At 37.7% G+C, this 21,012-nt stretch overlaps 1 protein-coding gene across 6 annotated transcripts in view; it reads left to right on the plus strand.

Annotated features, from left to right (window-relative positions):
* The window catches only part of inpp4b (inositol polyphosphate-4-phosphatase type II B), a 330,847-nt gene that overhangs the window by 304,309 nt on the left and 5,526 nt on the right, over positions 1-21,012 (plus strand). For 5 of the 6 annotated variants that reach the window (XM_028466336.1, XM_028466506.1, XM_028466586.1 and 2 more), the window contains 9 exons: positions 1,968-2,106; positions 7,334-7,506; positions 8,657-8,780; positions 9,653-9,779; positions 12,626-12,766; positions 14,221-14,318; positions 14,427-14,539; positions 15,055-15,209; positions 20,231-20,419. In XM_028466336.1, coding sequence (XP_028322137.1) covers positions 1,968-2,106; positions 7,334-7,506; positions 8,657-8,780; positions 9,653-9,779; positions 12,626-12,766; positions 14,221-14,318; positions 14,427-14,539; positions 15,055-15,209; positions 20,231-20,405 — 1,245 coding nt within the window. In that variant the 3' untranslated portion in view covers positions 20,406-20,419. Of the gene's footprint in view, positions 1-1,967; positions 2,107-7,333; positions 7,507-8,656; positions 8,781-9,652; positions 9,780-12,625; positions 12,767-14,220; positions 14,319-14,426; positions 14,540-15,054; positions 15,210-20,230; positions 20,420-21,012 lie in introns of those variants that run through there. The other variant, XM_028466420.1, reaches the window with a different exon arrangement.

Raw genomic sequence — 21,012 nt, forward strand, 5'->3', positions numbered from 1 at the left:
AGATTACAATACTAAACTACATAAAATATTCCCCCCTTATAAATTAGAAAGTACACCTACACTACCCTCCCTTTATTTTCCCTTCTAATAAAGTTTATCTTACCCTACCTTAAGGCAGGCATTCACTGTGGGATTTTTGGCCCATTTTGAGTTGATTTTTTACTTGTGTCTATTTTTGGGATCGGGCCAAGTCTCTGCTAAATTGTGTGTGGTGCATTGTGTAGTATACATGGGGTCATGAGAAGTGATTAACACCTCACGACCAGCTACCAATCAGCAATCGTGTGGTCGTAAGGAAACCAAACATGCTCCTCGTGAGGGTATCGCACAGTTGAAGCAGTGCCACGGGCTTACCTCCAACACCGTAGGACCGCTGTAAAACTGACGGATTGTACTGCCCACGTCTGCTCAGCCAGTTCCTGGTCCATCACATCGCTGCCTTTTCTTTTTTAAACCTCTTTTTGCTGAGATTTGCGAGTGTCTCTCCACTTACGGGTTCTTCTTCTGTTTTAATGGCGACGCTTCAGAGTTCTTCTTCTTCTTCTTCTTCTAATTTCTACGTTGCATTTCCGAAAACAAGACCCTGACGTGTCGTGTATGAACGTACAGTGTGAGCAGTCAGTGTCAGTCCGTATAGTGTGAAAACATGAATCGTGAGCTGCGCATATTGGGGCTCTGCCTATGAGTTGCACACTTTGAGCTGGAGCTGAGTGCAACGATTGAAAAAATCACACAGTGTATTGCAGCCTTTAGGGACTCTTAGTGATGGTCACAACATCTCCATCTTAGACAACATAACATGCATATTTTTAATCTAAGACTCTTTTAAACCTGAGATTACATTTATGACAACCTCTAATGAATTATTAGACAAAATCTTGATCAGCATGCATAATGAAATTACAAAAAAACATTACCACCATCTAATGTTACAAGTTTAGAGGGACAGACCTATACATCACCTTCAAAATAAAAGTACTTGGATATGTCTAAAACACTTGATGATGTATGACCACTTGTGGGTCGAAGCGAACCCTAAATTCAAGGCACTGGGACCCCATGTTTTAATTATTCATGAGTCAAGACAACTTGTGCTTCACTGGTTTGTCGAGATTGATAGCTACGTGGTAGATGTATGTCTCACTCCATTCTATTTTCAACTTTTTCTGCAGTTGTTTGCTGCGTTGCGCTAATATTGACAAGTTTGTTGAAAGGTGACACGAATGTGCTACAGATGCTTCTTACTGTACTTATTCGGGAATAACTGACGATATTTGCAGAAGAAATTGTTTCACTTTTTACAAGTTGGATTTAGTTTTTAAGCCTAAACCGGAAATACTTTTAAAATCCGTGAAATGCTTTTATTTTACGTGATTAATAACAGTTAACACCGAGTTACGGTTGAGATTTATTCTATTTGATAACATTCAAACTTAAACATCTCAAGGGGAACACAGTAAAATCACGCTTCAACAACAGCTCCACATACGGATTTCATACTTCTCACTTGATGCGTTCAACATTAGTGAATGGGCCACTCAACTGGGATGAACACACTGATGACTGGAGACAATGGAATTATTGAGTATGGCAAACACACAGGATGTCACATTCAAGCTGCGTCCCATAAAATATTTGGGCACAATGGAAATATAAAAACATCAACCCCATACAGAATTCACATGGAGGTAACGACGACAATCAGGCAGACAAGCATCAAATAAATATAATTGAAAAATAATTTTGCACACAGTTTGTATTCATTTTTGTTAAATACATACCTGTACATTAACTCTAATACAACACGGACTACGTACTGAATAATAGTTTTTCTTGGACAATTACGTCAGTTAGTTGCTCCATTTTTTTATTTGTCCTTCACAATCCAAGGCACGCTGCATTTAAATGACACATTAAAAAGTTTGGGACTGATCTGAGTGCTGATGCTCTCTTTCTGAAACTTCCAGGACAGATTATGGGCTAACGTGGCCAAATGCTTAAACTGTGTGATTGCCATGGTGGATAAACTTCTCGATGAAGACCACTGCAAGCAAGAAACCGTCCCTGAGCAGCAGCTAGCTGATGTGATCACCTCACACAACCCCGGTAAGTCATCTCTTTGATGCTCTCAGCTTGCAAGCAACGAGTGTCAGGAGTCAAACTTTGCAAGCGTTGCACATTCAAGTACTGACATTTAAAAAGTACGTCCCATTAAAAAGGTAGCAGCAGAGCTCTGACGTCGTATTAAGTAGTGCTCAAATAAAATGGTGTATTCATTACTGACACCAAGAACTAGCAGAACATGTTTGTGTTAAAATTCAGATTCGGATGGTTTGGTCAGAAATTGGTCATAAACATGAGACTATGGCTGTTTTTGAAATGTCATACTAACGTACTACTTATACCAAGTCTGACGTCAAAATGAGTATGTAGTGTGTTCACATTAGATAGTATGAAAAGACTGAGTATGTAAGAAATACCCAGATGTATACTGTATCGGTGGGCACACTAGTCATACTCAATCACCCCACGATGCATTGTGAGCGGAACGTAAAATCGTCCTGGAACTGGCTTCAAGATAAAAATCAAACATCCCCATTTCAAAACAAAAGCAGCTCTTCTTGTTTCCCATTATTGTTTAATCCTTTTGTGAACAGGGCTGTTGTTTTGACGTTAACCGGAAGTTTAATCAGTAGCACAATGGTGGGTCACTGATTACCTCCGAAATGTGTATACGTGAGTTTTATGGATCAAATGACCACATGTTGATATTATACTTGGTCATTTTGTCACTAAAAATACTCAGAACTTTCAAAGGTGGTGAATTAACGTAGATATTAAGCTTTTGTGTGCTTCAGGTTTTTGTCCTCGTAGGTTCAAAATGCATCTTGGGAACTTGAAAGTATACTTCAGTGGGAATGCTCACCATCCTAATCATATAAATAGTACATAGTAGACAGTATATACTCATTGAGTGTGTAGTTAGTACACTAGTGTGCGACTTCGAACACAACCCATGAGTTAATCCAATATGGTCGAAACATGTCAGAGAAAGGTTTCCATCATTTTATAGAAATTATGCCACAAAGCATCAGACAAGAAGATGTCAATCTTCATAGTAGTACGTACTGGTCCCATTAAGAAAATGATTTTTTTATATATATTGGTATATATAACCTGTATTCTACTGTCTTAAGAGTCAAATAAATCCATCATAATCAAAACACAGCAAAGAATCATCATCAATAGGGTAACAATAGCCTGTTTCTCTGCTGTCTAAACCCAGCACCCGTTCCCTGTCAGTGATGGTGATCCTGCTCCACAATGATATAAGGGGCTGACACCAAAAGACATCAAATTCATGCAGCTGCAAAAGCTTGGCAGCCATAAGCAAGTCAAAGCTTGGTTTTGTGACACTGACCAAGTTTTGTGATAGTGTTCATCTGGAGCCCCAGTGGTCCTGCTCCAGTCTATGTGTTGATTATCTACATGTTCTCTGGAGGGATCCCAAGAGCACAGGCTTCTGGTGCACAGACTGGCATTATTAGGCAGACCAAAAGGCAAGACGCTGAGTCCCAAACATCCATGGAACAGTATCTGTATGATGTAGTCCTTATTGGGGTTGGATTTGCAGGTAGGAACGAGGTCTCAACCCTGGTGTTCAAATTGAAAAAGAAGTTCAACCTCAAAGCCACTTTATGAAGATGCTGCACAGGCCAAGTACAAATGGTCATCAGCTTGTCTAAATACAAACATGGACAGAATGATGAGAGAGAAAGAAAAGAGGCTTTATTCTCTGAGCGAAAAGCTGTGAATCTTGTGCTTTTTGATGATAGGCTGCTGTGAGATTGTGGATGTCTGGACAGGTTGGCCAGTGTGCTGCTGAAGAGCTGACAGCTGGGTTTGTGTTTCCTTCATCTTTGTGCAGAGCCACTGTTTGCAGAATGAGATAAGACATGATTTTATTTTGACAGGGCCAGGACATGTCTGTCTGTCTGTGTGTGTGTGTGTGTGTGTGTGTGTGTGTGTGTGTGTGTGTGTGTGTGTGTGTGTGTGTGTGTGTGTGTGTGTGTGTGTGTGTGTGTGTGTGTGTGTGTGTGTGTGTGTGTGAGAGAGAGAGAGAAGTCTTGAATATGTTAAAGCTGAAGTAAAAAGAGTCAAAACTCTGCTCGCCATTGAATTGAAAACAAACTAACACTGCCCCCATTTGGTCATTAAATGCATTACAGTTTGTAGAAACTGGTAACACTTTACAATAAGGGTCACCTTAATTAACATTAGTTAATACATTATTAAGCATAAATTAACAGCTTAATAATATGTTATTAATCATTATAATATATTACCTAACATTAATTGACATATCAGTTTTTGCATTAATAAGCATTTAATTCATGTCCACAGAGTTAATTAAAACATTATTAAGCATGAATAAAAGTTACAATATCTTATGTATGCATTACTTATTATTAGTTCAACATTATAAATTCTCTTGTAATCACTTATTTATCCATCCATTTCCATCCATCCATTTTTTTCCGCTTATCCATTGCCTGGTCGCTGGGGCAGCATCCTTAGCAGGGAGGCCCAGATTTTCCTCTCCCTGGCCACTTCATCCAGCTCTTTTGGGGGGATCCCGAGGCGTTCCCAGGCCAGCAGAGAGACAAAGTCTCGAGGTCTCCTTATTTGTGGTGTTTATTAAGTTAAGTGTGACGAAACATTAGCAACTTGACAAAAACCTTAATAAATGTATAAGATATATAAGCATTAGTTAAACATAGTTATTCATGACTAATTACTTATTATGTTATTAGTTATTACATTTTACTAATATATTAATCAATGCATATTAAGTATGCATAAATAAGTAGCTATTTACATTATTTAACTTTTATTAATGCTTAATAATGTTTTAATTAACATTGTGCAGTAGACATGAATTAACTGCTTATTAATGTATTAACTAATGTGTTGATTAATGTTAGGTAATACATTATAATGATGAATAATGTATTATTAATCTGTAAATAATACTTATTAACTCACATTAATTAACGGACTCTTATTGTACAGTGTTATGGAAACTGTCACTGTAACGCTGCACGTTGAAGGAAACAATTGTTGGATTCCCAAAAGTTCAAATGTTTTTACAAATGTCTGACCTCCAACTTAAATCTGACCCACATTAACTCAAAGACGCCTTATAATTTGATCTTAATGTAGTACCGTACATCACCTGTGTACAGACAGAACATTGTGTTCCAACTGTTGGGTAACGTGCTTTTTTCTTTTCGTGATCCAACGCTATGGAACACTTTGAAAGTAGGCTGGTTCCCTCTATTGATGTTTTTAAGTCAAAGCTAAAAACCTATTTGTACACTGTGACGTATGAGTCCTAAAATTTATATTTTTATGTACGTTTTTCATATTGTTCTGATTATTTTTACATGTGTTTAATGGCTGATTTATTTGATGTACCGTACTGTGATTTATGTACAGCACTTTGATTGAAAGCACTCTATAAATGAATGTGTTATTATTGTTATTAATATTAATATTAAAATCATCAGTACCTTCAACGTACTGTACATATCGACTGTGAGAGTAATTACAAACTCCTTACCAGGAGGCGGCAGTATTTAGCACAGTAGTGATAGTAGTTTGGTAGTTAATGGCTTAAACAGCTGCAGGTAAACAGAGGTTTAAAATGTATCTGGTGCAGGATACGAGTATGTTCTCACTGCAGGAAATAGACCAGCTTCAGAGTGAGGCCAGGTTGGCTGAATTTATTTGAATAACTTAACTCAGTTTCCCAAAAGTGTGCAAAACAAGAGCACTCACAAAGGGCAAACGTTAGCCAAGCGCCAAATATTTTCTTTGCAGATATTGGTAGTGATCTATTTGAATGCTTGGATGATACAGTTGGTCCAAACATATGAGCTCCCCTTGTTTTCGAAAAAATAGTTTTTTGAGAATATCGGAATCAAATTTAACAAGATTGGTCAAATATAACCTGAGATATAAATTTTGGAAATTTCGCCGATGACGAGAGATGAGGATTTTAAAAACTAAACCTCAATCAGTATATTGATAACGATACGCATCCCCTCCAAAATGTATTCATTTAGTCATGACGTGAGGTCTATCTTTGGTTACATTCTTGTCAAAATCAATTTAGTACTTTTGACGTAATCCTGCGAACAGACGAACAAACATCTAATACATGTATAAATACATATAAAACAAATAACATACAGCCCATTCTTATAATCATTCTGAAATATTATCTTTTTGTAGTACTGGTTAAAAAAAAAGCAAGTGTTTATACTCAAAATTGTGATTGCCCATCTGTGAAGTTTATTATAGATTATTTATCTTGCTACAGGCATCTCAGACTTATATCAGGTTTAAGTATCTTATTTTTTGTGATTTAAAATGTATTCTCGACCAGAGTCTGGTACACAGTGCTGTCAACTGTATTAACTTTTATCAAAATAGATCAAATCAAGACACATTGCTGTAAAACATACACATCACATTGGTCAATATAGGGTTAAAATCAGAGTACTGATATATCCTACTCAAGTAGAAGTATTCAAGTAAGTCATACATAAAATACTCAAGTACAAGTCAAAAGTACCTCAATTAAATAGTACTCAGAGTAAAAGTTACTAGTTTATTGTTGGTTATAATCCGTGCCACGGGTCCCTTGCACACAGTAAACATTTCATGTATAAACTTTAAAAGGAAGAGACAAAATATTGCACAATTGGAATTTATTTTCCACATTGGCATCTGTTCAAAATAAAAGGTTAGTCAAAATTTGAAATTAATTTTTTTAATAGAATAACATTAATGAATTCAATTAAAAATAAAATAAAACACTTTCAGGCTCTAAGTATAGCTAAATTTATGAACTCTAAAACATGCCAAATATCATGTGGGTAACAATATACCAGGTAGAAAACCAATCCTGAACCAAAGAAAGTGACTGGACGTTGATCAGAAATGTTATGATTAAGAACATGTGGATTATGTTCAATGTGAGACCATGAAACTAAAATAAAAACAATAATCACATGGGTGTAGAAATGTAACAAATCACTTTTCTTCTTTTAAAACATACTTAAGTACAAGTAAAATGACTAATTTAGAAATATATTTCAAAAAGTACACGTAAAAGCAACCCAGTTTCAGTAACGTGAGTATTTGTAATCCATTACTTTCACCTCTGGTTTAAATAAGTCTGTGTTGTGTCGCTCCAACTGAAGTAAATGGAGTTATTAGTTTGTTTGACCTCAGGTAAACTCCCATCTCCCATCGTTCTCCTCAGGTGACTGGAGGGAGCAGCTGACTCCTGTGGTGAGCAGGTTACAGGAGTGTGTGTTGGTGGTGGAGGAGCAGGCCAAGAGAGCCATGACCTTTGTGCTCCTGCAGGAGGCAGCCTGCAGTATTCCTCAAGGCTTCCTGCTCCAGCAGAGACGGGACGTGGTCTTCAGTCAGGCTGTAGGTGGCTGCATTGGCATTAATGACTTGTCTCTGTTTATCTGCAGTCTAAGTGTCACACATGCCCTTTGAGACGACTTCACAAAACTCAGAAATAAAAAATCTGGTTTAGTTCTTAGTGATCTGAAGTGCAAATCCCAACTTTAACAAATTATTGTTATTGTTATCACATAGTCTTTATCGCTGGGTTGGGGGTCAATCATAATTGTAATTGCGTAACGGATAATTAATTGTAATTATGGCGTAATGATAATTGTAATTTAATTTTTTTAACTGTTGCTGTCGTTTATGTCAATTATAATTTAACGCAAAACTGTTGAACCATGTTTTCAGTTCTATGTACAGTTCTACACATACTGTATGTGGTTAACAATTATTCAAATGTGTTTCTTTTCAAGCTTTCCCACATTTTACCATTATTTTATTTATTTATTTTAAATCAAGTCAATACAAATTTGTGTCAATACTAACACAAAAAAAAGGCTCAGACATATTTTCATTGATTAGAAATAGATAGGAAATATTTAGATGATAGATATTGGTTTTTAGTGTACTGTATTTTACAGCTGATTTAGGACCCGTTATCATCAGAGATGCTAACGGAAAGCTAACAAAAGAATAAGGATAACCTTTTATTAGGTTATTTATTTCAGGCTCAGGAATTAAATTAATACTGTGTGTTATTACAGATATGGAAATTGTCCTCTGCATTTAACCCATCCCTGAGGAGCAGTGGGCAGCCATTTTTGGGGAACACTTAGTCCCCAAACAGTCCTAAACCACTAGGCCACCACTCCCCAAATTGTGAATTAGAAAAAATGCTGGTCACTGTAATCGTAAATGAATTGTAATTGAACATGGGTAATTGAAGATGTAATTGTAACTGAAAAATGGTATTAACCCCAACCCTGTTTTATTGTATACTGTAGCTATAACACATTTCAAGAAGATTACTGTAACTGGCTCCAGTGAAGCTTCCAAACTCATAATTTGTAACTCATTGTAAAGTGTGTGTTTGATGTTATGTCAGACCTGACTTTTTGGATGGACTTTGTGCTATTGTCTCACTTGTGCTAGTCATGACGCAGATGATTTCCGTGTCTCCATGCTGTGGTACGTGTGTGCGTGTGCGTGTGTGTGTCTCCACCAGCTGGCAGCTATGGCCTGTGGTTTCGTCATGCGATTGTACGCAGGAATGCGGGACAAGGACTTCCTGAAGCAGCTCCACCTTGTCGGGCTGGTGGCCCAGTTTGAGAGCCTGCTCAGTACTTACAGTGAGTACAGTGAGAGATGAGAACCTGTGAGGTCTCTGCTTTTAACACATACTGCATGCTATAGAGAATTGATCATTGTGCATATGATGACATGGTTCATGAATCTAAAAATAAGGTCTTAATTGTCATTCAAATGTCCTAAATCAATGTTTCAAAAGTCTTACATTTTAACACATATTAAGTATGATTTTATGATTGTAAATAGTCTCACATTTCAAAATAAATGGTAACGTTAGTTTTTTGAAAAATGTCTAATTTACCCTAACATTGCGTAATCACAATTTCGGAACCAACTACAAAACAGTGACGGAGTTGCAGCGGGACTCTGTGCAGATGTGCGTAATGCTTGTAGCAACTTTCAACAACATGGGGAAATTTAAACGAAAATTGCCTGTTCAACAAAGATTTCTCCTAATAGTTTTTTTTGTTTGTTTTATAGATTTCTGGCAATTTTTCTTCATCTTGAAGTGTTTTTGGAGTGATTTTGATTATTTTAGTCTGTTTTCTTGTGTATTTTACTGTCATTTTGTGTATTTTACTGTCATTTTGTGTGTTTTACTGTCATTTTGTGTGTTTTACTGTCATTTGGTGTGTTTTACTGTCATTTGGTGTGTTTCACTGTCATTTGGTGTGTTTTACTGTCATTTGGTGTGTTTACCTTGGGGAGCAACAGTTGTACGTCTGCACTACTGGAAAAAAAATCATCCTAACCCAATGTATGTATATAAACCCGATTAAAAGGCCTAAAAGGCTTCTTTAGTGTTGATTCCAATGAGCCGAGCTGCTGGTGAGACACAAGCGAAGGATTGTTTTCAGGTGATGTTTGTTTTCTTGAATCAATGCTGACCTTAGTTTGAATCTGGCTGTTAAAGGTGAAGAGATCGGGATGCTGGAGGACATGGAGGTCGGAATCTCTGACCTGCAAAGAGTGACGTTCAGGATCACAGAAGCAAAGACGGATGACCTCAGCGACCTCCAACCTTTAGTGTGTGGCCAAAGGTGGGACCGTTGGTTCAACTCTCAGGGCTATGACAGAAATCCGCACTGTTCCAATAGTCTTCATGTTATTATTATTATTATTATTATTATTATTATTATTATTATTATTGTTATTATTATTATTATTATTATTATTATTATTATTATTATTATTATTATTATTATTATTATTGTTATTGTTATTATTATTATTATTATTATTATATCACCCAACATTAAATCACAAAAGATACACTGCAACACAAAAGTTGTAAAAGTTAAATAAAATAATTGGTCAAAGAAAAGGAGCCATTATTATTATTATTATTATTATTATTATTATTATTATTATTATTATTATAAAACTGACTCATTGTTGCTGCTGCTGTGCAGTGAGCTCTACAGCAAGTTATATAAAAACATATACAGTCACTTGTGATTCATTCATTGTTTTAAACACAAAAAAAATCTTCACTATTTAAACTGAAGGTGAATTATTTATTGATCAGTATGGAATTTATTTTAGGATTTTATTGTTTAACAAACAGGTTGATGACTGTGTCAACTTCTGAGCTGCTCCGTAGTGTGTACACTGCTTCTTCTTTTTGAAGTGATTGAAGAACTTTGTGTTCCTTCCACAAACAGATATTTTCTGAGTCCCTGGATATGCAGAATAGCTTGTTTCCATTTAAAACATCAAAGTAATGAAGTTTAACTTAATGTAGCATAATTTTAATGGATCCCTAATTATGTTTGACTCTTGGCGTTCCTGGTAATTACGTCACATCTGGTTAGCTGGACTTTATCAAACCAGACAGGAATTATCAGCTGTTCTAGCTCAATGCGCTGCAGTGGCTAACTGGTCTAATGGCAACATCTGGATCCTGTTTGTGCTGTACAGTCTAAATACTGTTGTTTCAATGGTGCATGTGTTATGATTACAAGACTTAACTAAATTTGTCAATTTCTTTGCAGTCCGTCACGTTTACCAGACGATGCAGACCTTTCACTTCTAGCCTCTGTCATGGTTATCATTCTGTCACATGTGATTATTACAAAACTTTTTCCTCTAGTGTCTCAAACTCTTAACAAAGGTTTATTATTAGACAAAATCTGGGTAAGTAAAAAGGTTGTCATACATAATGACAGCTTTGTCACGAGAACCTGAGAGGTGGAAGATCCTGAATGTGCTTGAACTATGGGATTTTATGCCTCCGGTCTGCAGCCCTCCGATTTACATATAGCACTAAAAACAAATGTCACATGAGCTTTTTCTGCATGGTGATTCAAACTGTCGAACGGACGAACACTCAGAGTTAAAGTTTCTTCCCCAGATAATTTTTTTTATTTGACAAAATCATAGTGTAGGCCTCATTGAATGAAGTAAATGATGTTCAATAAATCAAACGTAATTTTCTCCAAAAAAAAAGAGAAAAAGGTCAAAATTGTTGCTTGAAGGATTTGTTTTCATTTCCACCCTAAACACGTTTGTTGACATTTTCGTGCATTCTATTGTGTGCTGTAGACAGGTGCACAGATGTGTTTTTACTTAATTCTGATATCTGATATCAAAGGTAATATCTGGAACTAGAACAAAAATGGAGTCGAGCTCAACACTTTTATGTTTCCGTTTACAGGACTCAAAAGATACAAGATACAAAATATTGTAATTTGATGCAGTATGCATGTGGAAAATGAAGAGAATAAGCCAGGAATGCCTGGTGCTGTGGATTACTGATGTAAATGCTTAAAGGCACACCGTGGACTTTTCTAAAGAGTTGATCCATATGAGTTATTTTAAATGATTCCTCAGGCCAATATACAGCGCTTGACGGTATCAATGCTCCGAGAAGGGCTTCCCTCTTGAAATACTGACTATGTAAGTTTGGAGAGACGGACCGTCTTTGTCCAGGTCATGTGACCTGGAGAATACCTGGAGAACATTTTACTTTACGACAGTCACGTGACCACAGGCTCAGATATACATAGTTCCTACATGACGTTACAACATACAAGCATTTCCCGACCCGGCGCCATTGCTGTGGGCAGCTGAAACGAGTTTAGCCTCTGTTTACAGCCAAAAGAGCACAATATGGTAGTTTTGTGTTAGGTTAATGGTGCACTGATCGCCGTGATAGTTTAGTTAAACGTGGATTCGTTAGTAAGGGAAGTCGGCAAGTCAGATCCGTAACTTCGTGATGAGGATTGGCTCTTAGGGCTGGGTCGGTCGGGCTAGAGTGCGAAGCGAGGCTTGGTTCACGCCGCGACTGGAGGAACCGCACCGACTACCGGTGAAGGGGGCTGACGACGGCGAGGACAGCAGCGGCGGCTGCTGCTACTCCAACCGTGGCGCGAGCAGAGCCCCGCGTCGCACTCCAGCCCGACCAACCCAGCCCTTAGAGCCAAGCCTTGTCCCGAAGTTACAAGTCAACTACTGTCTGCATACACAATCAAAAGACAAGGAAGCCTGTCCCGACTGACTGTTTGTTGATTTTTGCGACAGCGCTGCAGCGCTTGTGACCACTAGGGGCGCTTGACATGAAAGGTCTAGTGGCCAAAAGGTACACAGTGTGCCTTTAAGTGACCTGAAAAATCAGACAAATCTGTCTGATCTTTTCTCCACCCATCCATGGGAAAAAAATATGACTGTTTGGAGAGTCATATTGCAGCTGTTTGTTGTTTTGGAGCTTCAAGAGCCTCCCCTCTTTCAAGCAAGAGTTCAATCAAAGTACATTTTCCCTGACAAGTTTAAACAATGTTATTTTTGGCAAGTAACAGCCACAGCACATGAAGTCATGTGCTGTGGCTCATTATCATTTATTTCCTGTCCTTTTCCTAAACCCTTGTTTCTTCTCCTTTGGTTTTAGAGACCACTTCACTGTGGAAGTGCCATTACCGCAAGTGGTTTTCAAAACCCTGCCACAGGAAATCAAGGAGGGCAAGCCTCTCCGCGTTTACCCGGTGCTGTTTAACGTGGGCATCAATGAACAGCAAACGATAGCAGAGAGGTACTGCTCTGCACACACAAAGAAATATCAGCATACTGTTTTCTCCCTATACATTACATCTCTATTAATAACTTCAAATAATTCAAAACTTTGTATTTGTACCACTAAAGGTTTAGTCATTACACCAAACTAAGAAAGTATGTTTTTATGATCCAATTAAAATCTATTTAAAGGTCTGGTATTATAGTATTTGAAGTTTATTTTCCCAAACTCGCCTGTTTTCTGCAGTTTCAGCCCTATGAAAAGTCACTTTCTGAGCGCTCCTAAAAACAGGCTGTTTTGAGTGGGCGTGTGTAAACGCTGACTTCATGCCTCGCTCTCAGAGAGGGTGATCACCATCGCAATTTTCTTTTGCTATCCCCACACTCTTGTTATTTTTTTCAGCCAAAAAACTTCACATTACAGTAAAACACATGGCTATTTCAGCGGCTATTGTGATTGTGAGCCTGAAAAACGCTGCTTCAGAGTGTGTTTATCACATCAGCAGCGGAATAAACTGTCATTCGAGTCAGCTGTTTCAAACACTCACCCAAGTGTTGAGCTGCTAACTCACTTTCTTTTCATCCTCTCCAATTCCAACCACAGCAGTAGTCCATTTAAGGTGATATTCATTTGTTTTGTCTGGCCGCTGGGTCGCATTGCAAACACCTCAGATCATGTCAAAGGTGATACAAGGCGACATAACGGCTACTAAAAATGGAACTGATTGTGAGCGATCACGCTGCACTTTGGATTATCTAGATACTGGATGATCTATATAGTGAATGTAAATATATTATCTTTGGATAAAGGGACTAGTGGTTAAGGGAGCAGACTTGTAATTGTAGGCTTGCTGGTTCTAATCGCCCTGGTCCATCACTGTGGGATGTTGATCAGTCCCTTATATTAACCCTAACTGCTCCCTTGGCACTACATCCTGGCTGTTCACTGCTTCTCAGGGAGGGGTTAAATGCAGAGAACACATTTTGTGTATGTACATATATGACAATAAAGTCTAATGTATATTCTATATTACCGCAGTGTTTGTTTTAGGAGGAGCTCACGTTCTTATGTTGGGTAGGAGGAGCCCGGATTGTCAGGAAAAGGAGTTTCCACCTTATGACGTATTATTTGGAGAAAAATTCAGCTCGTTCATTTGGAGCTGACTTTTTAAAATGTGGAATAACAAGGGAGGGAGGAAACAGGACATTTTCATCTTTGTCTCTCTGAATGAGGCTAAAGGAATGTATATCACTGTAGCAAAACCAGTATAAAGGGATTTTTTCATAATACTGCCCCTTTAATATTTTTAAAAGTCCTAAGGTTATTTTAGAGAACAAAATAACTCTTATAGTTGATGGTGTTTTTATTAGAGCTTTTATTAAAATGCATTGCTGTTACATCAAAACAAAACATTTAGGCATTGAAAAAAGCATTGAAATCTTGTTTGACAACTTTGTTTCCTGCTTTTCCAGGTTCGGCGATATTTCTCTGCAAGAACGAATAAACCAGAAGAACTTTGAGACATTAGAGGCCTATTACAAATCACTAAGTGAAAAGGTGCCAGTAGAATGTAAGTTTTATTATTATTATGGTGTTTTTTGTGGTGTGTAACTGCAGTTTGTATTTCATACGGCACAGAATAAGTGAATTATGTGTGTTTTTGTATCTTCCCTTACAGGTCTGCCGTGTTTTCAAACACAGACTGATGTTAAGGGATTACTTGAAACCTTGGGCCAGAATGTAGTCACAAAGAAGAGGAAGAATGTGGAAATACTGTGGGTTGCTGGGGCAGTGAGTCAGTTTTTTTTAATCCTTTTGATTTTGAGGAAGATTGTTGCCATGCAACCATAAAAAAACAAAACACTTGCTTACATTTCCAAGTTGGCTGCAACCTGGTAGCGCAAGATTAACAAATAGTGTTATTTCATTTCCCAGCCTTGCTCCTGTAAAGGGTGCACCGATTTTTCCCAAACTGATACGATTCTTGATCTTGAGTACTGATAAGGTACCAATGCTTCACAGTCATACACAAAAAAAACTATTTGGCAAAATGCAATGAATTGGAAGACTTGGGGTTGTATTTTCTTCTCTGCTTGTTACAACAAATGTTGATTAGTTATTTTATAAAATTACTATAAATTAGACATTTCAAGTGAAAAACCAACGTTTTCTGTGAAATAGGTTCCCCCTTTTGCAACATATCTGCACATTAAACTGTGATAGCTACTATTTAGTCCTGCAAAAACCCTAAAAAGATCTTTCTCAATGTTCTACAGCACTAACTTAAGTAACAAACTTATCCCCAGATCTGCAGGAGGTTGAATGGCATCAGGTTTACCAGTTGCAAAAGTGCCAAAGATCGAACGTCGATGTCTGTCACATTAGAACAGTGTGCTCTTCTACGCGATGAGCACCAGCTCAGCAAGGACTTCTTCGTTCGTGCCCTGGACTGTATGCGGAGGTGAGTCGTTGTTTCTTGTCAACATGTAAAAGGTGCAAATTATTCCTTCCGCCACTCTTAAACTGGATCATAAGTTTGGTTTATTTTCTGTTTGAATTTTGTGACCTTCAAGTTGTTTTGTTACTTAATCTTAAATCTAAAGATACATATTCTCCAAAGCTACATACTAAATGGTTTTAAAAGGATGTCCTTTGATTTGATTTGACAGTTAATCTCAGTAACTAAACTGATTTTTCTTTTTACTTGACCTTTACAGTAATAATTTGTTATTAATAATAGTAGTTACCGTATTTTCCGGGCTATTGAACACGCCACTGTATTGGCCACATTCCAATAGTTTAGCAATTATCCAAAAAAAATAATCCAAGTAAAGGCCTCTCCGTGACTTAGGCCACTCCCTTTTGGCTTATGAGGGTGCCTTTCAAATGACTCAGCCAATCAGAATGGGCAGGTAGGCGGGCTGCTATACTCTTGTTTTGGTTTCTGTGCATTTCCGCGTATTCTGATCAGTTTCAACGGATGAGTTTCCATCTCCACATTACGTCACCTCCTCACTGCCCCACGTCTGCATATCAGTCCACTTACAGCTTTTTATGGTCACTTTTTACTGGATCCAGACTGATACAGTGCTCCCTCAGCTCCTGTTCACAAACGTAACTTGATTATTTGGCATAAACCGGCTGATTTTTACTTTATCCAGAGTATTTCAGCACTCTCTCTCTCTCTCTCTTTCTCTCTGATAAACCTAACGCAGTGATTTGACAACTTCGTGCAGTTTATTGTTAACTTCTATTAAAAACTGGCTGAGATATCTTACATTTTAAACCTTATTGTACTTTTTCTTCGCTCTTCCCACTCTAAATGCATACGAGCCAGCACTGCTCCACAAACTTCCATTTATTACCGGTATTTGATTTTTATTTAATGAAACAATCAGCAATTATTATTTTATATATAAATATCAATAAAAACAAATATTCAACAGATGTTTGACTTCTGCTGTCACTGACTCTCACACAATTTCCCTCCACGATCAGACACTGTCCTGCATTCTGACCATGACGCCTCCGTCCTGAGTTATTAAAGCTGGGAGAGTTTTACCTTTTCCTACATTATGCAAAGCTCATTCCTAAACGTTCAGTTCACCGTGATGTTCCGTGGCTGTTACAGTTAATTCATTCTGCTGTAGGGGGCACTGTCAGTCATATTCTGCCTCCCGACAACCGCTTTCACTGGACACGTGTGTGACTGATGGATTCACACATAGAGCGCACCGCCGCATTGCCCACACCCTTAACTTTAAAGGAAAAAAATAGCATCCTATACGCCGCAAAATACGGTAATAGTAATTATATTGGTGAATTTATCTTTGTAAAATGTAAAAAAATGTAGCAGTTAGGACACAAATGACCTATTCTGTAGGTAGGTGTTAATGACATCTGGCTGAAGTAATAATATGCACCTCCATCATCCATCGCACACATTACAGGCTGCACCATCAGCTCCCAGCATGCATTGCACATACATCATGCACCAGCTCCACCATTCACACATCCAAAGGCAGCTGTGCATGTTGGTGTGAGTGCTGCCTTTGAGGTCTGTGTGTGCAAATATGTCATGAGTGAATCTGAAGGTCTGAGTCATGAGCAAAGGATCTGCTCGTTAAAAAAAATTATTCTAAGGATAATTAATAATGCGAGAGATCTCACTCATCCCATTTTCTTATAATCACAACTCTTTAAAATGTTCAATTCAGTTCCTTTCATTCGTAGTAATGTTGTGCTCTATGGATTACCGAATGATCTACAAAAACTGTTCAAAATAAGAGACAATGGTTACAATTCAAGGGGAGAACTTAACTTTAATAATCCAAAAGTCCACACAACTTCGAAAACCTTATGCACTACTGTTTGTGGGATAAAATTATGGAATAAACTTGATAATAATTGAAAGTCTTGTAAAAACTCAGTGATATTGAAAAAAGAATGCAAACTAATTCTAATTGATTCATACGCACATACCAAGTATGGCGATAACTATCCTATTACTCTGTGTGTGTATGTGCTACAATATTGTTTACTGTACGTGTTAGATTGCATTTGGCTGGAATGGACATGAGTTGACCACTTTATGTTGTGAGTCGGTCACTGATAGTAAGGAGGGTTAAGACTAGATTAGCTTTTGCTTCATCCTGCCCCTTCACAAACTGTTTACATATGTACTGTATGTACAACTTGTATTAAATATATTCCTTCTTTGTTTTTGTATAGTAATTACAACATATGTATTCGATGCTTTTGCTTTTATTGTTTTGATGTTGATTCTGTCGTGAAGTTTGACACAAATAATTAAAAGAAAGAATAAAATCGTTACGGAGCTTATGCTTCTCCTCGTGTGCAGAACTTAATATTTACATGACACTTTTTTCTATTAAGTTGCTGAAAACACACACAACAATTGACTCCACATTCTGCTTAGATGTGCACAGCAAATCAGAGCTGATGAAATGTGAAAGGCGTGCGTGTGTTTAACGCTAACACTTCCTTAAACACATATTTAAGGCTTGAAGTAGGGTCAGCGTTTGCGTAATGTTCACACTATCCAGAGACAGAGCTTTCCCCAAACTTACCTCCTTTATTGTGTTTCCATAATACGTTTGTATTGATTACCAAAGCAACAGAAGCTGGTGATGTAAATAAATCAAAGTATAGTGACCCTCAGGTGTATCCACTCATGTACCAGGTGCTCTGTTGTCTTTGGCCAAACCTTTAAGCATCATTTACGGTTAGAAATACCTTTGTTGGGCTGGTCTTTTGTGTTAACTGTGCCAGCTTTGTTTGAACGCCATTGATGTACCGGTAGTGAATCATTCGTTGACCTAGTTAAAAGCCAACTTAAAACCTATTTATCTGTTCAAGCTTTTATCTCGCTACTCTTGGGCTGCTATGATTGTGTGTCGTCTTGGCCTTTTATATTGTGTGTGCTTTTTGATTTTAAACTGTGTTGTAAGCACTTTGTGGCTTTTTGTCTGTGAAACTCAAACATGTCAGAAGTGCAAATGAGGTGAAATGTTATTCAGCAAGTAAAGCTAAAAATAGAAAAAATATAAAACCTCACGTCCAACAAAGACATGTTGGTTCACTGCTATAAAATACTACATCAATTACTCACCTCATTTTAGGAAAGCTTTCATTTCATTCTTGAAAAACATGCACCAACAAAAAGTGAAAATTATTAACAATCAAGAACAACTAATAAACCAACAGAAATAGAAAAACAAACAATTTATTATTAGTATTTAAAGATTTTTTATTTATTACTTTTGAATCCAACACAATCCAATTTTACAGAAGAATTCCAAAAAAGACGGTTGTGGATCAGGATGCTCTTTGGTTTTTAGGATCCAAGGCGTTGACATGAAGCAGATTTCTGTTTCTTTTAGACCTGCTTGCTTCTCTCCTCCACTTTAGACTTTTGTTCCGTCGTCATGTCTACGCTCACTGTGCAGCTTTGCTCATTTCTGTCCCCTCCATCACCACTTGTTCATCTGTGACCACTCTTTGAGGCTTCTTGTTGGTACTTTGCATGTGTCTAAGTGGGCCTTCTGGCACAAACTGGTAGAGCAGAACTATCAATCCTCCATCTTGGAGGGCTACAGTCCTGCATGTGTTAGCTGTCTCCCACCTCTAATACAGTATGCCCTTTGTCCCTCCCCTCTGGTCTTTGCAGTCAGCTGTGTTAGAGTTGGGGGTAACACTTGAAGATTTATACGTAAGGCTGACCTCATCATTATGACATGAAACCTGTCATTAGCATGAATAAGGTGTCATGAAGGCTGTCATTAAGTGTCGTTTGCTAAATTGTGATACCTTTGGAGCTATGTTGGCATTTTTGAGTTAGGTGGAGGGATCTAGTGGGGTTAGGAAGCGTTAGGATTAGGGTAAAGGTTAGGGTTGAGGCAGGGTTGGGGTCAAATATATTTTTCAGTTACAATTACAATTTGAACTCATTATGTTCAATTGCAATTAAATTACAATAATCAGAAAGTAAATTACAATTACGTTCTCAATTACTGAGCCTGAAATAAATAACCTAATAAAAGTGACCTTCCTCTTGTGTTAGTGACCATGGCTCAGTGGTAGAGTGGGTTGTCCAGTAACCGAAGGGTTGGGGTTTCAAATCTCACTCTAACCGAGTCATTGTCCTTGTGTCCTTGGGCAAGGCACTTAACCCACATTGCCTTGTATGAGTGAGTATGAATTGTGCATGAAAGTTGATGGCGGTCAGAGGCGTGAAAAGACTGCTACGCCCTAGGGCAGCTGTGGCTATTAGCATTCTGTTAGCATCTCGTATGATAACGGGTCCTAAATCAGCTGTAAAATACACAAAAATCAAATATCTATCATCTAATGACTTTCCTATCTATTGGTTACCTTGTTGGGCTTCCTAATCAATGAAAATATAGGTTTTAATATTTTTGGTGTGGGTGTCTGAGACTTTTTTGTGTAGATTTATAATTTTTTGAAAGGGTCAAATGTGGGAAAGCTTGATATGAAACATATTGTAATAATTGTTAACTACATATGTGTAGAACTGTAGATTGAACTGTAACATTGTTCCCCAGTTTTGTGTTTAATTTTAATTGACAAATTCTATAGAATTTACAATTTCATTACGATTAGGCAGCAACAAATCTTTAAAATTACACATATAATTATGACATAATTGTAATTAATCGCCAATTAAGCGATTACAATTATAATTGACCCCAAGACAGGGTTTAGGGTTAGGGGTTAGGGTAATAAATGACACTTAATGACAGCCTTGATGACACCTTATTCATGCCATTGACAGGTGTTGTGTCATAATAATGACAGCGTTGGGTGCCATCCAAACATGCATGTGCCCGGTTCTCTGGTGACAGTCCGTGCTATAAGCTCTACTTAGACTGTCGTTGTTATCGACTAACACAGCAGCTGTTTTATCTGTCTTTCTTCATTCTGCCTCGTGCCGACGTGCAGTCGACTGTCCCAGGGAGACATCGGGCAGTGGGAGGACCCTGAGGCTGGCACCGTGACTGAGAACAAACCAGCATCACGACACTTTTATCCCATTGCCCTGCTGCTTGTTAGCTCCCACTTACTGGTCGTGTGGCTCATTTTAAGTCTCGTTTTTCTGCTTGCAAAATATCAATAAATTGCTCAAAGTGAGTTCTCTACTTCTTTTTTTTTTTTTTTTTGCATTTAAACAAGGTGCAGTGCAGATGAGGTGTGATTTTTGCAGAGGCCGATGGTATTTAGTGATATCGACACAGTTCTACACAACTCTACTCCTCTGTGGTATCAGGTTCTATTGTGGATTAATTTCCACTAGAGCATAAGTCACTAACAGATGGACTGACACAGAAGCCATCCCATAACCTGACAAACCAGACGTTTGATAAAGGACATTTTATGGTGTTTATTATAGTTGTTAAACCGATTAGAAAGCATAATAACTAATAGCATAATAACTAAGCGATCCCCAGTATTGCAACACAGCCCATTAAATTGGTTAATTTCCATTTGTGCACATTCTCTGATGTGCCGAGAGAAAAGTAAGAAGTTCAACATGAAAAAGAGAAAGATACTGTAGTGAAACACAGGGAGAAGTGAGGCTGACAAAGAAAAGGAGGGATAAGTGGATGGCTACATCAGAGACACAGAGGGAAACATGAATGAGAGAACCACACTAGGTTTTATAAAAAAAAACATACTAAAGACTAAAAGCAATTTAACAACCAGCTTAAGAGTAGATTCAATAC

Source organism: Gouania willdenowi, chromosome 1, assembly GCF_900634775.1.
Source record: "Gouania willdenowi chromosome 1, fGouWil2.1, whole genome shotgun sequence".
Taxonomy (NCBI): domain Eukaryota; kingdom Metazoa; phylum Chordata; class Actinopteri; order Blenniiformes; family Gobiesocidae; genus Gouania; species Gouania willdenowi.